General features: G+C 42.0%; 1 protein-coding gene across 8 annotated transcripts in view; it reads left to right on the top strand.

The window, feature by feature from the left end:
• The window catches only part of UBALD2 (UBA like domain containing 2), a 51,349-nt gene that overhangs the window by 18,605 nt on the left and 10,651 nt on the right, over positions 1-22,093 (top strand). For 3 of the 8 annotated variants that reach the window (XR_014025578.1, XR_014025579.1, XR_014025580.1), the window contains exons 3-4: positions 19,601-19,636; positions 19,860-19,983. Coding sequence is in view for 5 of the 8 variants with exons in the window: in XM_081320958.1 (XP_081177084.1) it covers positions 19,601-19,636; positions 19,860-19,983; positions 20,844-21,118 (435 nt within the window). In the remaining 3 variants the exon portion in view is untranslated. Of the gene's footprint in view, positions 1-6,324; positions 8,178-19,600; positions 19,637-19,859; positions 19,984-20,843; positions 21,446-22,093 lie in introns of those variants that run through there. The other 5 variants (XM_081320958.1, XM_081320959.1, XM_081320960.1 and 2 more) reach the window with 3 other exon arrangements.

Below are 22,093 nucleotides of genomic sequence, written 5' to 3' on the forward strand. Positions count from 1 at the left end.
CTGTGAAGTACCACATGTAAAATTGGTGCTGGAAGGGTCAGTTGAAATAACTTGCTTTAAGGCAAATTTCTCTAACCCTCCCAAAATATTTGATCACTTTCTTCATGGATTTTCACCTGAAAGTATGAGGATTTTAATTTTTTAGAAAACTACTAGCAATTCCAGTCGCCTTTAAGTTTATAAATAAGTTGATTATCTCCACAGCCTGAAGCTAGATCAGTATAACAATTCTTCCTTTACATTGTGCATGCACAATCCTTGGGTCATATACCCTCCCTTCCCAGTCACACACCAACCATAGTCTTAGAACTGTGCTGCTAAACTGATGGACTGATTATGTGCCATCAAGTTTTCAGTTCCTAGTGACTGTGTAGATAGATGGCAAAATGGCTGGTTTCGCCATTTTTCCTTTTAGTGAATGAATGAATACACACACACATACGCACACCATGCATATATCTAAGCTTGGGGAAATCCCAGGGTTTTCTGAAGTCTAGAACAAGTTAATGCAAAAATCTCAATTCAGGATACTACTGGTAGTGAGGAACAGGGTGACTAATCCCAGAACACACCTATTGAAGAAAAAGTTACACCCTGAAATGTTTTATATGACCAAGGACACAAAATAAGAAGACTTTTTTATATACTGTCAGCTGATGGAAAGCTGTAGTAGCTGTTACTCAACTGGACGGCAGGCAAATGAGCGCCAGTCTGTGAGCTTAATTCATGAAAGGATGTAGGGTTCCCCAGCTTGTGTATAGAAATGATTATGCAGAACATTTGCTAAGTAAATGAAAACATACAGAAGCCATTCCCATGGTATGAAGAAATTGCAGATCATATCTTTGGAAAGACAGTGCTGGACTGGTTGACAGAGTTGCTGTTTAGGAAATACACTGTTGTGTAAATAAATGGGTACATCTCATTATGCAGGTGCATCATAATATGCATCCATTATTGGCAGGCTTTCAGTCTCTCGGCTGGAAGAGTTTCAGGGAATGTTTTTTTAATAGGGTTATGGAATGGGCACACTTGCTCTCCTGTACACCACTGAATGTAAATGACTGGTGAGCATATAAGCCAGACATGTCAAACACAAGGCCCAGGGGCCGGATGCGGCCCGCAAAGTGGTTTCATGTGGCCCGCGAAGCCATCCTGGAAACAGTGAGGGAACGGCCCCCACTGCCTTGGCCCTGGCCCAGAGACCCTCCTTCTGCCAGAGACCCCCAGATCTGTCCCACTCCTGCCCAGGCCCCCATAGGCACCCTTGATGCGAACGAGGTAGAGCTGGCTACGCCCACCCAGTAGGCCATACGCACTCTAGCCATGCCCACCCAGTAGGCCACGCCTGCCCGGCCCCCTGAGGGCAACCGCAATGCTGATGCGGCCCTCAATGGAATTGAGTTTGACACCCCTGATATAAGCCCAGTGACATTTCAACCTGTTTCATTTTATAGGAGGAATGAGCGTAATGCATGGGGTACAGTGATTTTGTACAGTCCTTCTGTGTCTATCCTCTAACCCAACAGATTCAGCTTGTGTAGTTAGGTACCCAGAATGAAATGGTAGTTTTCTTAGTGTGCTGCTCAAGCTAACATGACTCCTTGGTGCTCTCTCACCTTAGCTGCTTTCTTGCAGATGTTACATTACCCAAACTAGGTAACAATCATCAGCACTGATGATGTTACCTAGTTTGGGTAATGAAATGTCTGCAAGAAAGCAGTCAAGCTCAGAGAACACTACGGGCCGCTCATTTCAACCCTGAGCTACACATATTCTCCTTTATTGGTAAAATGGCTTGGGGAGAGAGAGGATCTCATTTATAAAAAGAAAAAGGAAATTAGGAAATGGAATACAGCAGGTCTACATTCATCCTCAAAAACAAAAGGATAGCTTGAGCATAGGGAGGGCTTATGTGTGTGAATTTCACCCAGCAAGGAAGCTAGATGGTAGCACTGAGAACAATAAGCATGTTGTGTAACAGATGTAGACTGGGAAGCCTCCATCTTTGATGTTTCAAGTTGATGCACCTCTAACTGAGGTCTTGAATGTAGCTTTTTAAAGACAGTGAAAGGGCATTGAAGGCTCTGAACACTTGCCAGGGTGGTATCTGACCACTTGCCAGCTGTGCCATCAGAACAACAATGTTTCTAAAACAGTGTTGAACTACCCAATTAGAATGTAGCGTGAAAAGCATGGCGCTCCCAAAGAGTTGGAGTGAAGGCATTAAATCCTGAGGTGGGAGCATTCGGGAGGAACCTGCTCAATGCTGGAGGGGAAGGCAAGGGGAGTGTTCAGATCATGCTTTTTTTTTTTGTCCTGAACCAGAAAATTATAGCCAACTTTTGCTTCCGCTCCTTGATTAATAATTCCTAACATGTTTTTATCGTACATTTATCAATACCCAGCAGTAGATTTGTACTCTGTGCTTTTAGCAGTCTTAAAGCATCTTCTTATTTTGGGTGTATTTTTATTTCAAGGCATCCCTATCGTGGAATGGCTTTTAACGCAGAGGTCAGGCACAAAATGAACCTCTGCATCCCGATTTGAATGACAGAATGCAAAGAGTGTGACAGGAAAGATGGTGTACCCCCATCACTGTAGTCGTTTTATGGTTGTCTCTCTGTGGACAGTTTCTTCAGGGAGAACCATAACTGCCGCGATTGATTCTTGTGGCAGCTTACAAATTTTTTAACAACCCACTCTCGATCTTTCCCCTACTGGAACGACACTTTTATCATGAATTGATTGTCCTGGTTGCTAACCTTTTTTAGGACTAAATTTAGAATGGAAGGTTCAGACCACTCCAGTTGTTGAATTCATCAGAATTTCTGTAGCCGCAAGAGTGTCTTTTTAGTAAAAGGGTTCCTCAAGAGAGCATCTAAGTGGATTGCAAAGTAGTAGGACGAAATTGGAGTGTGCACAAAACAGAAAATCTCTTCTTTGAAAGCCGAACTGATTGTACTACAGACTTTCTGCTGAACTCTTTTGGATTAGCTGCAGTTTAACTGGGGGGAAAAAAACACCCTGGACTCTTGGTTGTTTTAGCAGCTAGCAGAAGTAACATTTAGCAGACTGATTTTACAGGGCAAAGAGAATAAGATGGTGGCTGTCAGTCCTTCTTCACATGATCTGTTCACCACCCGACCTCCACCATCTTCTCAGGGTCTTGCCTTCCCAGCTGTTGCTGATATTTCCCAAGAAAACCCCCTCCTCCTCCACCACCACAGAACTTATTTCCAGAACAAAAATGTTTGAATTGCTTTCTGTGTGTGCACTGAAACACCAGAGACCACAGGATTTGGTTTGGGTCATACTATGCAAAACTTACTGTTTGGTTCATTAATTGGGTCAGAAAGGGAGAGTTTTGCGCAGTCCTAGACGATCAGAAGATCGGCAGTTTGGTGGGTCGAAAGTGCCGCGTAACAGAGTGAGCGCCTGTTACTCGTTCCAGCTTCTGCCAACCTAGCAGTTCGAAAGCACGTAAAAATGCAAGTAGAAAAATAGGGACCACTACGGTGGGAAGGTAACAGTGTTCCGTGCGCCTTTGGCGTCTAGTCATGCCGGCCACATGACCACGGAGACGTCCTCGGACAAGCGCTGGCTCTTCGGCTTTGAAACGGAGATGAGCACCGGCCCCTAGAGTTGGAAACGGCTAGCACGCATGTGCGGGGGAACCTTTACCATTACCTTAGACGCAGTGAAGATACCATATGATAGGCAGAAAAATGGATGGGGCAATTAATTGGGAGTGTTTCGTTATATGCGTAATTCCAAACACCACCATATCTTGCAGTTTCTTATCTCTCAGAAGTAACATTTCTTTTTGAGAGCTGGATGGGAACAGATTCGATTAATCAAGAAGTGTGTTGCTGTAGCATCCAGGGCCGGAAGGGATGCTAATAAGTTATAATAATAGTGCAAGGGCAAGTCTAGGAATTCCCCCTCCCGCTAAGTGGAACCTGGTTATGATACAGAACTACAAGAGGGCAGCCTTCCACATAGGAAAATATAAGTGTCGTGGTAAGAGAGTTTACTCATTGGTAATGCCCATGACTGTAAGTCACCAGTTCTACTGTAACTTATTTGTGTTTAATGGAAATTATGCAAAGTGCATGCATTAATGCTCATTTGCATACTTTGCTTTGATGGCATCGTCTATTTATTTATTTATTTATTTATTTATTTATTTATTGGATTTGTATACCGCCCTATTCCCATAGGACTCAGGGCGGTTTACAGGGCAGTTAAAACCATGAATACAAAAATAAAAACAATAAAAACAAATTAAATTCAAGCCCCAAGAGTAAATCTAAAACCCAGTTAAATTAACAACCCCACAGTCTGGACCAAATAGATCGAAGAGCCAAGTTTTCAGGTCCCGGCGAAATGAGCGAAGTCTATGGGACTTTTTTTTTTTCATTTGGAATTATGTCAGCAGTGGTGGGTCTGTGAAAATTTGCAGTAGAATTTACCTGTACGCTTTTCCTTGTGGCTAAAATATTTCTGGAAATTTCATCAGTTCTATCCAGTTGCAGAAGACATTTACCTTTAACTTCCACTGACCAGCCAGCTTCAGGAACACCTGCAATTTATTTATAATCTGGGCAGCAATATTTAACTCTCCTCTGATGCTTGATTATATATTGATTAGAATCTAGTTTTAGTGTGAATGCTTTTGCCGTCAATCCCTCTTGCCTCCCGTATTCATTATAGAGAGTTTCAGGCTTCTTTCAAATTGAAGCTTTAACCTTAAACCTTCTTGCCGTAAAAGTCAGGCTTGAGAGAAAGCTGGTTTTCTCCTCCCTCAGCAGAAGAGTGACTGTGTTTTGGAAACCCTGCTTGACTCTGTCTCAGGTAAAGGAGCAACATATGCCTTTGAGTGCTTGGGCTGCTCTTTGCTGACTATTCATAACTTTCACAGGCTTGTGAAAAAGTATGCATGAGATTGCTCTTATATTATATATATCAAGTGGAAGGTTTTACCGCTTTGATCAGAATTAGATTGGTCAAGGAGACAAAAAAAAAGGTTGATAGGCTAAGCTGTTAGTTCTACTGGTTTAAATAAGTGCTGCTTGCTCTTCCTTATTATCGATGCTGTAACATAGCCTGGTACTCTTTCCTGCTGTTAATTTTCCTTTCCTTTCAATTGTGCTTCTCAGGAAGAAGGCTTAGATCAGGGGTCGGCAACCTCGGCTCTTTTATGACTCGTGGACTTCAACTCCCAGAATTCCTGAGCCAGCATAGCTGGCTCAGGAATCCTGGGAGTTGAAGTCCACGAGTCATAAAAGAGCCGAGGTTGCCGACCCCTGGCTTAGATGATAAACCTAGCAAGTTATTAGCCATCATGTAGAGCCAGTTTATGACAAATCATCTAGTAATTTCTGAATTGCTGCTGCTGTTACCTTCTACAGACGAGAGATAACCTCCTCCTTGATTTGGAATATGGGGGATCCACAGTTAGTGTCTCTCTCTTCCTTTTTCACCCAGGGAACTGCAGGAGACAAACCACATCCTACACCACAAAAAGCATCTTGCCAAATTAGGGATCAGGCTATTCAACCACAAATAAGATAAAGGGCAGCTCACAGGCTAGTTGAATCAGTCTTAAAAAAAATGTTCCACCCATTTACTGACGATCCCATCCTTTGCTTTGCTTATCAAAAATACACATGGGCAGGATTCATTGCCACCCGTCTAAGCAGTGCTAATACGCGCTGTCCCTTTAAAATCATTTTCAGCATCTGCCTTTTTAATTAGGGTAGGGAAAGAGTAATGAAAAGAATGGTGTAAGAACTTAGCTTTTACTGTTATGCTTATTTGGGGTTCAGTTTCCACTAACAAATGTGAAATACGTAATAGAGGATGGTGGTCACACTGGATCGATTTTAACGTGGAACAGAAAGTTATAACTCTGTTTACTTGAGTTAGGTGTACAAGGTTAAGAAAGGAGTTTGTTCTTCAGTTTTCATAAAAAAAAATAAAATCCTAGGTTTGAGTTCTGGAGTCCAGACTGTTGTTTTGACCTGCTTGATTGAGCTAGAACAGGGGTGCCAAACTGCCGGCCCGAAGCGGCACCCACCCCAGCTCCGGCAAGGGGAAAAAAGTCACGATACGTTGCAACATGTCAGGTGACGTGGTGAGTTTGACACCCCTGAGCTAAAAGATATCATGTGTTTGGCAAGAGAAAACTACTGAATCATTGGAGAGTTGTTGGGACTAGTTTAAATACTGTTTCTTATTGCCCTGAGTGTGCCATATTGGTGCCATGTTGATCAAGTGATGGAATCCTTAATTATAATTCTGTTCTTCTGTCTTCTTCAGATGTGTACACCCAGCAATACTCCAGCCACACCACCCAACTTCCCAGACGCTCTAGCAATGTTTTCCAAGCTGCGGACTTCAGAAAATCTCCAGAACAGCAATAGTCCCATTACGTCCATGGCATGTTCTCCTCCAGGGAGCTTCAGCCCTTTCTGGGCCTCTTCGCCTCCCAACCACCAGCCTGCCTGGATCCCTCCTTCATCACCCACCAGCCACAATCTCCACCATCATCTTCATCATCAGCAGCCCATGTGGCCTCCTGTGTCTCAGACAACACCCCCCCAGCAGAAAGCCATGGCAGCAATAGATGGCCAGAGATAAGACTTATAACATTTTTGGAATGGGAAAGAAGATGGGGCAAGGGGGGGGAGAGGATATGGCAAATCTTGAGGCATGGGAAATGGGAGGGGGCATTTTTTTTTCTCTGAAGATCGCACTGGAATATTTTATAGTTGTTTTTTTTTAAAAAAAATTGATGCTATGTCATCAGTTATCCCCATGATCCTTTTCTTCTTTTTCTTCTTCTTTTCTTCCCCTATCCGCTCTTCAGGAGAGTTAATAACTGGTCTCTTCTCTTTTTTTAAAAAGAAAAAAAAATATATAACTATAATATATAAATATATAGATATATCTAATGTATATACATCACAGATGAAAGCAACGTAATTGCAAAGATCCAGGTGGTATTCTAAGAACGCTGCTTGGAAAGAGAGGCAGCTGAGTTGAAGACAGAATAAAGGTGCCTCCTTTGAAACGTGTAGGGTGTGTAGGAGGGCTCAACAATTTGTGGCTCTCTTGTTTTTGTTGTCCTCCTCTTTTCCCATTGGTTCCCAGGGGTGGGGCAATACCTGTAGCAGCTAGAGGGTTGAGGGGCCTTGGGAAAAGAGTCATTGAAGGAAGCCAGCCATGCCTCCAAAATTGTAGATGCCCTTGTCCTTGTGTGAAGAGACCAGGGCTGGAAGAAGTTGCAGCTGAGACATGGGCACTTCAGAGGCCTATTTGGCAGAGGATTATCTGCTGAAAGAATCCAGCCTCCCCTCTCCATCAAAGTGGGGGTGGTTTTTGTCGTTAATTTTATGCTGCAGAGGCTGCTCCACAGACTTTTTCTGTAGGCCACAGGGGAATCTGGAAAGAATGAATGAAATAGGGGCAAGATGCCTCTGCTATTAGACAGTTTGGGGACTTTCCTCTTCAAACAGCATGTTGAGTTTGGCCCACAACTTTGTGTACATATAAGTCTATTTTTTTGCTCTCATGTCTTGGGCAGGAATATGTGCACTCTAACAAAATAATTTTGATAGCCAGCTTTTTCTCCCTGCGCAGGCTGGATTCCCCCCCCCCTTGTTGGTGTTGTTTTTTTTTCTTTCTTTTAAGAAGGGGAAAGATGCTCTAACGTGAGTACAATTTTTTATCTACACTCCCTCGTTGTGGCCTATTGAAACTTTCATGATGGCTGCAACAGGTACATCCCAAATCACTTAAACTTGTATCTTACCATGAACTGAAATATTTTCTTGCCCTACTTCCCTCCCTCCCTCCCTCCCTCCCTCCCTTCTTCTTGGAAAAAATTTCCCCCTTCAACTCTCGGGCTGATTCCCTTTAAAAAGGACAATGTTTAAGCATTGGGGAGGCTTATCCAGAAGGGAAACCGCTTAATTTTTCAAAGGCATATGCACCACAGAGAGCTATTACAGAAGACGGGTCTGTTGAAGGAAGGCTCCTGAACGCTCCCTTCAGACCAGTGGCAGGCCAAGCATTGAGGTTCTACATTTTTTAGGTTTTAAAATCAGAATCTTGCTTAAACAGGTTGAAGGTTTTTTATTAATTTAAAAATAAAAAAAACACTTTTTTAATCTGACTGGTCCTTGTTTTTTGTCCTTTCAATTAATTGTTGCTGGAGATCCTCAGCATAAAAATAGATGACGTCTCTTTAATTCTTATAATTAAGCATTTGTAAGAAGGCAACATTGCAACTGCTGGCTTGGGTTTGTGCAGGTAAGCCAACAGTTGTCAGTATTATATTTGCATTCCGTCAGAATTACCATTGCATTGCAGATTTAAAAGCAAGCAAACAAACAACAGTTTGATGCCACGTTCTTTAGCCTAAGCATTTTAAAAGAGCAGTCCGCCCAGGAAGTATCAGGAAGAGCTAACGGTAAGAGAAACTGCACAACCCAGAGGCCCAGGGGGAGGAGTGGCACTTTGCCCTTGTTGAGTTGTTGGGTTTTTTTTTCTTTTTCTTTTAAAAAATTTCCTGTGGTTCCACCAGGAAACAATATATGCCACCTCCAGAGCTGACATAATTCTTTCCCCAGGTGGTCTAGAATGACATCTGGTAGTGATTGAGAGCTTCCCTTAGCAAAGGGTGCAGGGGGTTGCCTTAAACTTCCTGGAGTATTAAAAGTACTAATTTCACCCTTAAAACAACGCTTTCGCCCTACCTACACCACTCAAAGAAGAGTGGTTGGGTTTGACAATTTCCTCAGGGAGTACTTTGGCTACAATGTACAATGTAGATGCATCCATATGTTATCAGTGGTCTACCTCTGACTGAAAAGGATCTTCTGTCTTTTCAGACCAGTGGCATCTCAGCAATTCTGAGAGGGCATGAATGGTGCTGTCAAACCAGCTGCCTTCACAGCGGTGGCCAATCACAAAATGCCTTTGTAATGGAAAGCAAAAAAGCTTTTGAGTTACCATCTCCCGTTTCTCCCCCCCCCTCCACCCTTTCTATTTTTAAAAAAATCCTTGTGGGAATTAGGTAGGGCCCAGAAGCATTATTGAAAGTGCAGGTTATGCTTGAGCTGTTGCTTTGAGTGTGCCAGCTTCCTGTACCTTACTTTTAATTCTGATGATTTAAAATTTGGTAGAGAAGGGATTTTGGTAAGTGCCAAGGATCCTGTTAGCAGGCAGACTGTTCTCCTCAGGCAGCATGTTGATGTCCAGAGGTGATAAGGTTAGAATAAGATGTGAAGAGCCAGGTTCAGCCATGGAGCCACTCAGCCAAAGCTGAATTTCGGTAGTAATGTTAGCATTTTGCCTAATCACCTTATGTCAGTTGAAAGTTGATTTTGATTACCTGGATTTAACACAAAAGCCTGACAACATGGGTTCAAAGGCAACAGGAATAGCTTGATTCTCAGCTCTGCTGGTCTGTGGCTTGAAATGAATGCGATCAACAGTGAGCTCATCATGTAGGCCAAGCAGGCTGAAAGCTGTAGCTTGTCTAAAATGTGTTTGTAGCATCTGTTGCCCATATGCTTCAAGTGAAAGGTTTTGCCACACAACATGGGGCAGAAAGGACTATTTTCTGTAATTGCATATTTGTTGACATGCTTATTAACTTACATACTCTGATGTACATTTTTCACTTGTTCTGTAATTCAAATTAGGATTATGGGCATGAGAGAGTGGTAATGTGCTCAGAGGTATCTTCTCTAATTCAAGGGTGAGAAACTGCCAGCCCGCAGGCTGGACGTGTCATCAGGAAAACACGCCCACCCCATTGCTGGCAATGTCGAAAAAGCTCCAATAACGTTGTGCGATGTAACGTGATGTCGCGAGTTTGACATGTCTGCTCTAATTCATGGTTTGCTTCTCATACCAAAGACCATGCTGAACTTATATGGCTTCCCACCCACAATAGAGAGCTCTGATTGTGCAAACTGAAGATCTTCTGCCTTGTTGGGTACAGAACAGCTACTAGGGTGTTAGAAGCAGTTAGACTGACTTGAATAACCCGATTCCTTCTGCGCACGCACACACGCACACACCAACACATGTTTCAAATGCTTCAGTGGATATAAAATGTGAAGGAAGGGGACTAACCAGTAGTGTTTGTTACCATGATAATACAGAGCTTTGGACTGTCCACATATCTTTAAAGAAGATGTTAGCTTATTCCACTCACAAAGGAGATTCAGGATGAATCTTTGTGTCCAGGCTCAAGAAGCCGCTGATAAATTACAATGCAATATAGCATGTAAGCAAGAGTTAACTGGGCAGCTGTTGCTAATGTACTGCTTCTTGCTTCTTGCAAGCATCAGTGAACAGCTGTGGCAAAAGGTATTTTGGGAAGGAAAGAAGAATGGGATTGGCTGCTTGTATTATAAGAAGTTTGGCTTCTGTCTGCTATACTTGGGTGTCTTTGTTGTTCTTTGTCTAGGGGTAAAATGGCAAGGATGGTTTTAGTCATTCAGGCTTATGCTGTAGAAATAAATTTTCATTTGAAAAAAATAGAAATATGTGTTAGAAGAAATTTCCAAGAATATACATATATCGATGGGACTTGTGATAAAGTGATGCAATATAAAGTGCCTCTTTTAGGATGCCAGCCAGCCAAACAATACCGTTGGCTGGCATATCCCATTCTATGCACCTAGCCGGATTTAGCTGCATCCTTCTTCCCTTTAAATTTATTCTATGTATTGTGGTCATTTCAGACCACTTTATCTCATTTGAGGTATCTTCCATCTATTGTCTTTTTCTAATTTTTTTTTTACCTCAGGGTTCTCTGAAGCCTACTAATTTCTGTCTTCTATTTCTCTTTCCCTGTCTCTTGCATTTGAATTACTATTAGAATAAGGTGCTACTGCATCCAAATGGTGGTAATATGGCTTTCTCTGCAAATCTTGCTTCAAGTACTTGTGTGTGTGTGTGTGTGTGTGTGTGTGTGTGTGTGTGTGTGAGAGAGAGAGAGAGAGAGAGAGAGAGAGAGAGAGAGAGAGAGAGAGAGAGAGAGAGAGAGAGAGAGAGAGAGAGAAAATCTTCCTTACTGTAATATTCAGTGTCATAATTATGACGTTGTGGATGGGGGAATTCATTGCTGAGAACAATTTCCTGGAGCTTTTAAGTTTGAAATTCTAACTCAACCGTTTAGAAGTATCAGACTGTTAAAATATTTCAGTAAGGTGCATTACAAGACAAATATATTTAGAATTACACCCTATCAGATTTTTTTTAGCAGGCCTCTAGAAGCTTCAAAAAAGTACTATAGAACAGAAGCCCCAACATCAAAACCAATCGATTGCCAAGTGCTGGACATCATTCTTAGAACTACGAGAGAAGAAGTTTGCTAGGTAGCTAGATTTGATAGTTAAACTTCAGAATAAGTGAATGTGTGATAAATGTTTATGGAATCGATCCTGCAAGGACAAAATATATGGGTCTGTGTGGTTTACAGGTAGTCCTTGATTTACGACAGCTTATTTAGTGACTGTTCAAAGTTACAACGGCACTGAAAAATGTGACATGACTATTTTTCACATGACCACTGCAAGCTATGGTCACGTGATCAAAATTTGCCCTGCTTGGCAGCTGGTTTGTATTTATGACAGTTACAGTGTCCTGGAGCTATTTGATCACATTTTGTGACCTTCTGACAAGCAAAGTCAATGGGGAGGTCAGATTCACTTAACAACGAGATTACTAACTTAACTGCACTTAACAGTTATGGCAAAAAAAGTAATAAAGTAGAGCAAAACTCACTTAAATGTTTCACTTAGCAACAGAAATTTTGACTCAATTGTCATAAGTTGAGGACTACCTTTATTTTTTCAAAACAGTTGAAGGTTTCTATTCATCAAGGCAGAGTGGGCAGAGTCCACTTGCTTTGGGTAACACCAAATCAAAGTTTAGCACCTTCTGAAGAAAAGCCATTGCTTCCTTGGTTCAGTGATTGATTGATCTGTTAAAGAATGGAAAACTACTGTCACTGTTTACACTTGTAAATACAGACATTTTGTTCAGATATTGTGCAACTGGAAAGAAATTAGTAGGGAGAACAAAGTGCTTTCGTGTTTTAAATAAGTTAGAAGTGGCATTCCTCAAGAGTTAGTCACGGGCCCATATTAGGAAATACTTTAGTAGTAACCTGGGTAATGGCAGTAGAAGCCTTTTAATTAAACTTGCTGATGGCGCCACAGTCACCTGCATTGTCAATATAGATAGGGATCAGGCATAAATGCAGTTTGACCTAGCTGATGTTACGAGCTGAAATAAGGGCATAAAGAAAGTACAGTCATGAACCTCAAATCGTGCTAGGATTGGCTCATTTTTTTTAAATAATTTCATTGGGTTTTAAATAAGGAAGTTTAAAAACTAATATTTAAGATGATGGAAGGAAAAAAGGAACAAACAATGCCAAAAGTACAGGGGGGGGGGAGAAGAAAAAAATTGTTTTTGTTCTAAAATAGTTATAGGGATAAATTTAAAGGACACTCTATAGTTATAATATAACTAATTTTTTCCACTATTCTAATCATCAAACCCATTTCTTTTTTTTCCTGTTGTGTGCAAGTCCAAAAGGGGTTTCCAATAGGCATTAAACTTAATTAGTGTCTTTTCTCTAATCAGGGCTATCTGTTGAGTCATCTTTGCAAATTCCATCATCTTCACCGTCCACTCTTGGCTTGGCTTGGATCTTTTAGAAAAAAAAACCTTCCTTGTGGTGACAATGCTCCAAACAACAAAGACTTCCTAGCCTTTTAAATACGTTGCCCCTTGATGAAGTAGGATTTTGAGTCTGAAAAATAAGTCTGTCATTCTCCTCTGTCACCTATTGAGGTGAGTTTTGGCAAAGTAGATTACTGTGACCACCACCATTTTGACCTAACTTGCAATAGGGACAGCTTACAGGTCGTTGTAAGAATTCACAAGATGGTATAAGTGTTTTAAGCGTTCAAAAGCTGTGTATTGACCTTGTGTGTGCTTTTCTCTTGTTGGTACTTCTGGGGCACTTCTGGTGGAGACTTGGTGTCCCTATAAAAGAGCAGGAGTTGATAAAACATTATGAAACCTTGGCTGGATATTTGATCAAAAACTTGTGCCGAAAGAAGGGGGAGGGGGAGAAGCTGAAAAGTAAGCTGACATCTTGGCTGTGCTTTGGAAACAAGTCTAAAAATAGCCTTACAGAATGTCAACCAATAGGAAGCTGAAGTGCAAAGTACCCAATGGCTTCAAGGATGGCACTTGGTAACATTTTCAGCGATCATTAAATCTATCACATCCATGGCACTTCAGAAACCTGGTCCCAGTTGACTGGTGTGGTCCAAAAACTTGGCGTCACACCTGTTTCATAGTTGTTTGGCAGGTGCTGCTGTCTGCCCTTATATGGAAGCCTTTCATTTGTTGCATAAGCTCTGATTGAAGCCTACCACAATGTTGTTTCTCCTCAGCCTGCTGTGTAGTGTAGATTCTAGGAAACATGGATCAAGTTCCTTACAAGAAAGAAGGCTTCCTGGGTTTCAGTTTATGTTGCAGTCCATATTGTGACAGATTCTACGAAAGTTATTTGGAGCATAAGATTTTCACTTCCCAGTAGCAAGCCAGCCTTGTTTTGAAGCTTGTCTCTTCTTTAGCATAAGGGTCAGGAGGATCCAGACATACTTTTTGTTTCTTATGCTATGGTTGTGTTCACTTTAATTTATATTTATTTAAACCTTTTCTTTCAATGTATACTTGATCTATTTTAATTTTTTTAAAGAACAATGGGAAAAATAAACAAATATGAGAGCTACATCTTGTTGATAAAAACAAATGGTATATATAGAGACCTTGCTACCTATATGATTAGTTACCCCATTTTTATGGGACGTGGATCATGGGGAAGGATTAAAACAGTTCTGTCCTAAGCATTTAGCTACTTCCATATACCACAATGTAGGCATTATCAGGAATACTGTATTTTATGACTGGCTTTATATTTGATATGGAGTGGCCATAAAGGTTCTGAATACTGTACACAAAACAGCTGAATGGAGTGGTCATTCTTTCAATGTGTATTCCAATCCTTTCCTTGGGACAACCTTTGTTTGCATGGATAAGGGTGCTTCAGAGAGACAGATTTGTTTAGGATCCAATCAGGGTTGTGTCCTCCTCCTCTGCATACTACATTGACTTTCTTCAGATTTAGTTCACACATGCAGATTTATCCTGGGCAACTTTGCATGTGATGTATGAGTCATTGGAGATTAAACACTGTGGGTACCATCACTGTCTCCTCAAACACTATCTTACACACACATTCAGCTGTGAGTCACAGAGAAATCAAGTTGTCTGCAGAATATGCATGTAACCCTCCCTTTGATTAATTCAACCTAAAGAGCTGATTTTTTGGAGATACATTTTGATTGCTCAGAATTATCAGGCAGCTGTCTCTACACAGTCGCAACTGACACAACTTGAAAGATGACGCTCTGTGTAGGCTTTCCTTTGTACAATGCCTACAATTTTTAATTTATTTTTTGCTCCTTTATGTCTAGTATTATGGTAACTAGCAGATTCATGATTGATTTAACCAATGGCTAAGTCCCCTGTTCCAAATTCTTGCTTCTGTATTCCAAGGATCTTAACCCTTTTGGCTTTTGCAAGGCAAAGGTCTCCTGAAGTGTCTGTGCTTTGCTCCCAGGTTCAGGGCTTCTTGCCAGAGTGCAGTATAAATAAAAAGAAAATCCAGAGCTGAATCCAAATACATATTTTATATGCCATATTCTGATTTTTTATTCTTTCTATACAATAATTGGATTTTTTTTGTTATATAACTTACCTTCGTACCTGTTAAAAAGAGCAAGCCCACTCATTTGCAGATACTTTACTTCCCAGAGTATGCACTAGGCTTTAGGAAAGCCCAATATATTTCTCCCTTTTCTAGCACATGTTCAGGCCATAGAAAATCGGTCTACTGAAAATAGTGTAAATCCTTCCACTCATCCTAAATACCACCCATTTGTCTTTAACCAATGAACTGAAGGACTACCAAGAATACTGAAATTAATTCAGGAGCAAGCAAACATTACCCTGGTTGCCTGAATGTTCCTGCTAGAGTACAGTAGAGTAAGATCTGTGGCAATGCAAACACGGAATATATTAAATTCAGCCCTAGTATAATTTACACATACACTCCACACACACACACACACACACACACACACACACACACTCAAACACATATATATGGGATGCGGTGGCTCAGTGGGTTAGGACGCTGAGCTTGTCGATCAAAAGGTCGGCAGTTCGGTGGGTCGAATCCTGAGTGCTGCATAACAGAGTGAGCGCCTAGCAGTTCGAAAGCACGTAAAAATGCAAGTCGAAAAATAGGGACCACTACGGTGGGAAGGTAACAGTGTTCCGTGCGCCTTTGGCGTCTAGTCATGCCGGCCACATGACCACGGAGACGTCCTCGGACAAGCGCTGGCTCTTCAGCTTTGAAACAGAGATGAGCACCAGCCCCTAGAGATGGAAACGACTGGCACGCATGTGCGGGGGAACCTTTACCTTACCTTTACCTTTCAGCACTGGGCTTCCTCTCTGAAGAGGAAGAGCAATAGAAGCTGGTGGGCTCATTCAAACACAGCACTTTTTACAATGTTTTTAAACCTTATCCTTCCTTGGGGCATTTTGTTAGCCCTGCCTATTTAACACAGAAATACCATCTATTCTCAAGCTGGCTGCTTGATGAGAGGCAACTTTAGTTAGCAAAGCAAAGGTGGTGGGTGAGCATTCAGTGAGGATTAATGTGTCCATCGCTTGTTCCAACAATAACAGGCAGGTTTTCTTTAGAGATTGGGCCGACTTCAAGCTGTGCTTCCATAGGCTGAGGCCTTTCATGTGACTGCTGCCAGGGAGGAGTGCAGAGATCAGTTGGCGTTTAAAGGCTGTAACAGCAGCACTATCAGCATAAAATATTAGCTTTCCCCAGCCGGATGCCCTTTACATGTGTCAAGGCTGCTTCTCCCAGAATTCCCTGCTTCTCTACTCACAGCTTCAAACCTGTGATGCATTACAACTGGCCGGGGAAGGAAAAAAAAGTTTCATTGCTGTGCCATACATCTAGATCAGGTTTCAGCCTTCTGTGAGCTGGGTGGAAAAAGTTACTCATTACAGCTCAGAATTGCTGTAGTCATGCACTCTGTGGACCTCTGAACTTGCCATTCAGGTCCTATTGAATGCTCTGTTTTGGCAACAAGATCAGGAAAAACAATCAGCACTGTGTGTTGATATTATTTTAGGAACCCCGAGTCAAGTACAGTTGGCAGCTACACTGTGTCCTTCATCCTTATACATAACCCCATTATGCATCTCACAAATGCTTGAACATTGCTCGTTAATGTTTATCATGGGTAAACATTAGCTGCTTGTTTAAAGTATAACATGCAACGTCTTGCATCTCCATTTTTGTTTATCAGGATGAAAAACAACAGGTGGATTTCTCAGATGGGTTCAAGGGGAAGGCTGCAAAACAAAGTCTGAAATGGTTACCATAAACTGTACAGCTAGACATGTTGGGACAGTTGCAAATAAATCAGAGCATCAACCAAGGCCAAAGGTCTTATAGCCATCCTCAACTTCACACCTCAAAGGTTCCCTCCCTTTCCTGCAGTGGGTTATTTTAAGGGACTAAACGATGCTGTTGGACAGAGGCCAATTAAGGCCAGGGAAAGTTGAAGGGAGAATTAGTCTAATGTATTGGACAGTGAATGGCATCAAGGAAAAGCTACTTATTTTTTTAGCCACAAGACAAGCTAGTGCTTCGGCTCTGGCAGAAATATCTGTCTCTTTGAGTGTGTTGGCCTTGCAAGAATTGTGGCTTTTTTCTTGTAATCAGATGTTTATGCCTGAACCTTCTAATGATTTCTGCATTGTCTAGGACTGCAAAATCAGGAGACAGAACATACAAGATAGGTATTTTCTTGTGGTGACTTCCAGGTGGCTTAGAAAAGTAGAAAAACCCAAATACAAAATCCAAATACACAGACCTAGAAATTCTCTTTAAAAAAAGGAGTGGCTTTTTGCACCAGTTGTACACAAAATCTAGTGGTCAGGGACCTCCAGCTAGGCACTTTAGTTCACATTACTTTTAAGAAGAAGGAATGACTATGAAACAGTAGAAGAGAATTTGAATTCAGAGGCTTCCCAGCTCTAAAGTTTGGGAAAGAGAAGGACTGGGGCTAAAATTAATACCAAATGGCATTAGGTTTTGTTTACACCAGCATAGCAGGGCTTACAGCGCACGCGTGCTAGGACACACATTCTCTAAATCTGGTTTGTTATCTCTTGGATTTGAAATAATCTGACTGAACTGTTGAAGGCCAACCTCACAGTCTTGTTTCCAAGTGATCTATTCCCATTGTTACAGTAATTCCTTTTAACCATGTTTCCCCAAAAATTAAGACCCGGTCTTATATTTTTTTTTGCCTTCAAAAGAGGCACCAGGTCTTATTTTCAGGGGATGTCTTACCTGCTTTACCTTAGGACCGCCACAGCTAGGCCTCCCACTCCCCGACACCTGTTGTGCCACTGCCTGAGTTCTTCTGCGGCCACTTGCAGATACACACCATGTGGTGCATTGCAAGAGGCCGCGTGGCTCACTGCCGCGTGGCTTCCTGCTGTAAGCAGTGGCACCGGCGTAATGCACCATGTGGCATGCGGCCGCAAGTGGCCACAGAACTCAGACAACGGTGCAATAGGAATCAGCATGGGAGGCCTGGCTGCATCTGTCGTAAGTTAAGCAGGTGCGGGGTGTGTGGGGCAGCTCCACCACCCCCATCCCCATCTAGCTTGATTTTTACATGTGTGCCTCGCCCTAAAACTAAGGCTTATTTTGGGAGTAGGGTTTATATTAGGCACAAACTTACATTTCAAGCTAGGGCTTATTTGGGGGATAGGTCTTATTTTTGGGAAAACACAGTACACATAGTCTTGCCCTGCAAGACTTAAAGAAGTGACCTATTTGATCAAATCAAGGGCATTTTTTTAGGAATGGTGAGAATTTATTCCCTCCTGTTAAGGGTGACATTCCTTTCTCCTTACAGGGGGTGAAGCTGCTCATCTCATTTCCTTGCCTGAGGGGTGGGGGTGGTGTCACATCATTTGGGCAATATTTCAATATATTTTTTAGTTTGGAGGTTAGAATGTAGGTTTTACAATAGTTTGAGTGAATGTTGTCTTTTAAAATCTTGCTTTTATTATTTATGTTAGTTGTTACAAGTGGTTTTTTTTAGTAAGAAAGGGAACTAAAATATTTTAAATATATTGCATTTTAAATATGTTTCACATTTCTCACTGTGCCACCCCTCCCCCACTTGGCTTTCAATTTCAATTTTGTTGCAGTCTTCCCCCCCTTCCCCCCCCCATGGTCATCACTTGGGCAATATTGCCATGTTTAAAAGGAAGTCTTTTGCATTTCATACTTTCCTCAGCTCTGTCCATCAACACACTGGTATCCTTGTTTGGTTTGGGGTTTTTTTTTGCCCAAGCTGAGTTGCATTTTTCAAAAGGAAGAGTTAAACAGAAAAAAAATACAAACATACAAATGATCTTGTACAATGCCAATTTCCTCTCCATGCCAGAATGTAGATTTTTACAAGTGTGTGTGTTCCTCCCAGAAACTGCCTAGCCCCAAAGGTAAATTCCCATAAATGGGACAATCTCCATAAATATACCTGTAAATAAGGGATGTCATGTACAAAAATCAATTGATCTCATCTGAATACAGGTAGTCCTCGACTTACAACAGTTCATTTAGTGACTGTTCAAAGTTACAATGGCACTGAAAACTGACTTATGACCGTTTTCCACCCTTGTGACCACTGCAGCCTCCCCATGATCAAAATTCAGACGCTTGGCAACTGGTTCCTATTTATGATGGTTGCAGTGTCCTGGGATCATGTGATCCCCTTTTGCGACCTTCTGACAAGCAAAGTCAACAGGGGAAGCCAGGATTCACTTAACAACCGTGTTACTAATTTAACAGCAGTGATTCACTTGACAGTAGAAGAGAGGTCTGAAAATGGGGCAAAATTTCCCATTAACAAATGTCTCATTTGCTAACATAAATTTTTGGGTCAACTGTGGTAGTTAAGTTGAGGGCTATATACTCCACTAACACATGAAACAGAAGCAGACACATATACTACTCATATAAAACAGAAACAGCAAATAACCCGAATCCTTATGGTGAAATGAACAAAATCTTAAGTTAACTGTTTGGAGAAAGAGCAGAGGTGTGTGTGTGTGTGTGTGTGTGTGTGTGTGTGTGTGTGTGTGTGTGTATGAGAGAGAGAGAGAGAGAGAGAGAGAGAGAGACTACTTGAGGCAAGGGGAAGAGATAACTGAAGTGTGGAAAAAAAGAGACAGAAGCCCTCTTGGTATTATCAAAAAGGTTAAATCTACTCTTAACAGCCACTCTCAAGCAAGTAATCTTTAGTTACTCTTCAAAGGCATCCCTGTTTGACAGCAGTGATATCTGTTTCTCCTGACATTCTTTTGTTTTCAACAGCTTCAACAAAGGAAAGAGGGATCCTTCAGCTCACAGGTAACTATGCTGGGATGGGGGGTGGGGAGGAAACATTGCCTTCTATCTTGTAAATATCCAGTATTTTATCTGAGCTTCCATGGCAATTTCTGTTTGTGCCTTTGAGTCAGGATTGGAATTCATTGTCTCCCAGTTTCTGGTGTGATGCCTTAACCCTTATATCAGAGTGGCTCTCTTAAGCAGCCTTAAACAGAACTAACCCTTTCCTTCCTGATCTTTTGAGGATAAAAGCAGCCTCTCTATTGGATGTCCTGGCTGCTTATTCATACATAAAGGTGGCATCCGACCACGTTACTGTTTCAAAGCCTTGACACTCAGCAAACCAGTCTTTTCATCTCAGCAACAAGGTAAGGCCACACGGTCACATGATTTTCCATCCTTCAGGGCTTTGCCTCTCACATGACTTCCTACTAGGGCAGGGGTAGGCAACCTCGGCTCTTTTATGACTCATGGACTTCAACTCCCAGAATTCCTGAGTCAGCATAGCTGACTCAGGAATTCTGGGAGTTGAAGTCCATGAGTCATAAAAGAGCCGAGGTTGCCTACCCCTGTACTAGGGCATGGTGACACATTTTGGGTTTCGGGTTTTCAAGTTCTCATTCAGTTCTCAGTCTTCAGATCTGAGGGAAGGGGTTTGCTTTCTAACTTCCTTCCAAAAAAGGAAATTGTCCTTGGTTGAGGCTGGTGTGTAAAAGGTCTGTCTTTACTGTGCTGTCATCTCTCCCAGTTAAAATCAAAAGGAATTCCCTTGTAATGAGTTTTTTCCAGATAGAAAATATAGTCGGGGAGAAGATAGAATTATGGAAGGAAACCTCACAGGAAGCAAAACTCCAGCAGGAGCAACATGCACTTACCTCTAGCAATAAAATAAAAGTTAAAAATTACCACCAAGAGGAATGGTGAATTATTCTCAAGCCCTTGGAGAAAAAAGTGGAAAAACAGATGCCTCTTATCTTAGGGAAAAAATGTCTGAGAAATGACAAAGGGTAGCTTATTGGATGCCACCCAATGACTCCAACAGCTGCTTCTATACATTTTATGCACCAAATGGAGAAGAGTAGTAGTATCTCACAGATCAGAAGTGCCTTAAATAACTAAGGCTTCCCTTCTCTCCCACTCTGGTTGGATATAACGCCCACAAATCAACTGTATGCTTTTATATTTTTTCTTTTCCTAAGAGCTATTCTTCTTGTACTGTAAAATTTAGGGAAATTGTTGGATGGCAGCAGAGAGAGGAGAGAGAGAGAGAAACTCCCCCCAAAAGTCTGTTGCCATCTAGTGGTACTTCAACCCTCCCTAAGATGGCGGCGCATGGAATGGCTGCGGCTGCATTGGCTCTTGAAGGCGAATAGTTTTGGGAGGGATAGTAAGGGCTATAGGCCACATGATCAGGAAGATTTTAATGTGTTTGAGCAACATGGTGGAACTAAGGTAACATACGACATACGACTGACAATCTTTGCTGGCCTGGCGAGTTTCTAGTTGTTTTGAAACTGTTGGTGAGACCGTTAAAAGTCGTTGGCGCTGTTTGAATTTGTTCTACCAGCAGCAAGATCTGACTGCTGGCCCAGTGATGGATTCTACTGCAAATCAGGGCTGTTTCCAGAGGAGGCAGAGGAGGAGAGGACCTGGAGCTTATGGAGCGAAGGAACTGGATGAGGCTGTCGGCAGGCCCAGAGGAAGAGAGAGAGGCTTTTGGAGGAGTTGGTGGTGGCGGCAGCAGTGTGCTCCAGGGGCGAAAAGAAGCAAGGCCTCTTTAAGGAAAAGGTGGAAGAGTCAGGATCAGAAAAAGGAAAGAAGGCGAGGTTGTCAGAATACAAGCTAACCTGAGGGCTAATCCACATGGAGCCCCATTTCCATCTGTCCTGTTTGCCATCATTCACTCCCTAGAGACTAAAATGGACAGTGTGAAATTTGAGCGGGCCCCGAACAAGGAGTATATATCGGAGGTGGTGACCCTTTGAGAGCTGTATGCAACGAAATTTCATTTTGATGTATGCCGATTGGTGTACATTCAAAGTGACAATAAAGTTATCATCATCATCTAGCCCAGTCTGATAGTCTTGATTAATACGTTTTTCCCTTTCTAATTTTCTCCCCTCTGCTTTCAGAATGTTAAGGTATTAGGTGTATTTCCAGTCTTACTTTGCTTCTTGGGTCTTAGTATGTTCAGCAGTAGTGGTTCTGTGAAGATATGGAGGCAGAGCCATGGTAGCAGAGTAGTTAGAATGCAGTATTGCAGGCTGACTCTGCCCACTGCCAAGAGTTCGATCCTGACCAGCTCAAGGTTGACTCAGCCTTCCATCTTTCTGAGGTCGGTAAAATGAGGACCCAGATTGTTGGGGGCAATACACTGACCACTTAGAGAGGGCTGTAAAGCACAATGGGGTGGTATATAAATCTAAAGACTATTGCTATATGTATTTTTCCTGAGATTTCTGGGTTATTAAACTTGCC

Source organism: Vipera berus, assembly GCF_964194415.1.
Source record: "Vipera berus genome assembly, chromosome: 2".
In the NCBI taxonomy this organism is placed as follows: Eukaryota; Metazoa; Chordata; class Lepidosauria; order Squamata; family Viperidae; genus Vipera; species Vipera berus.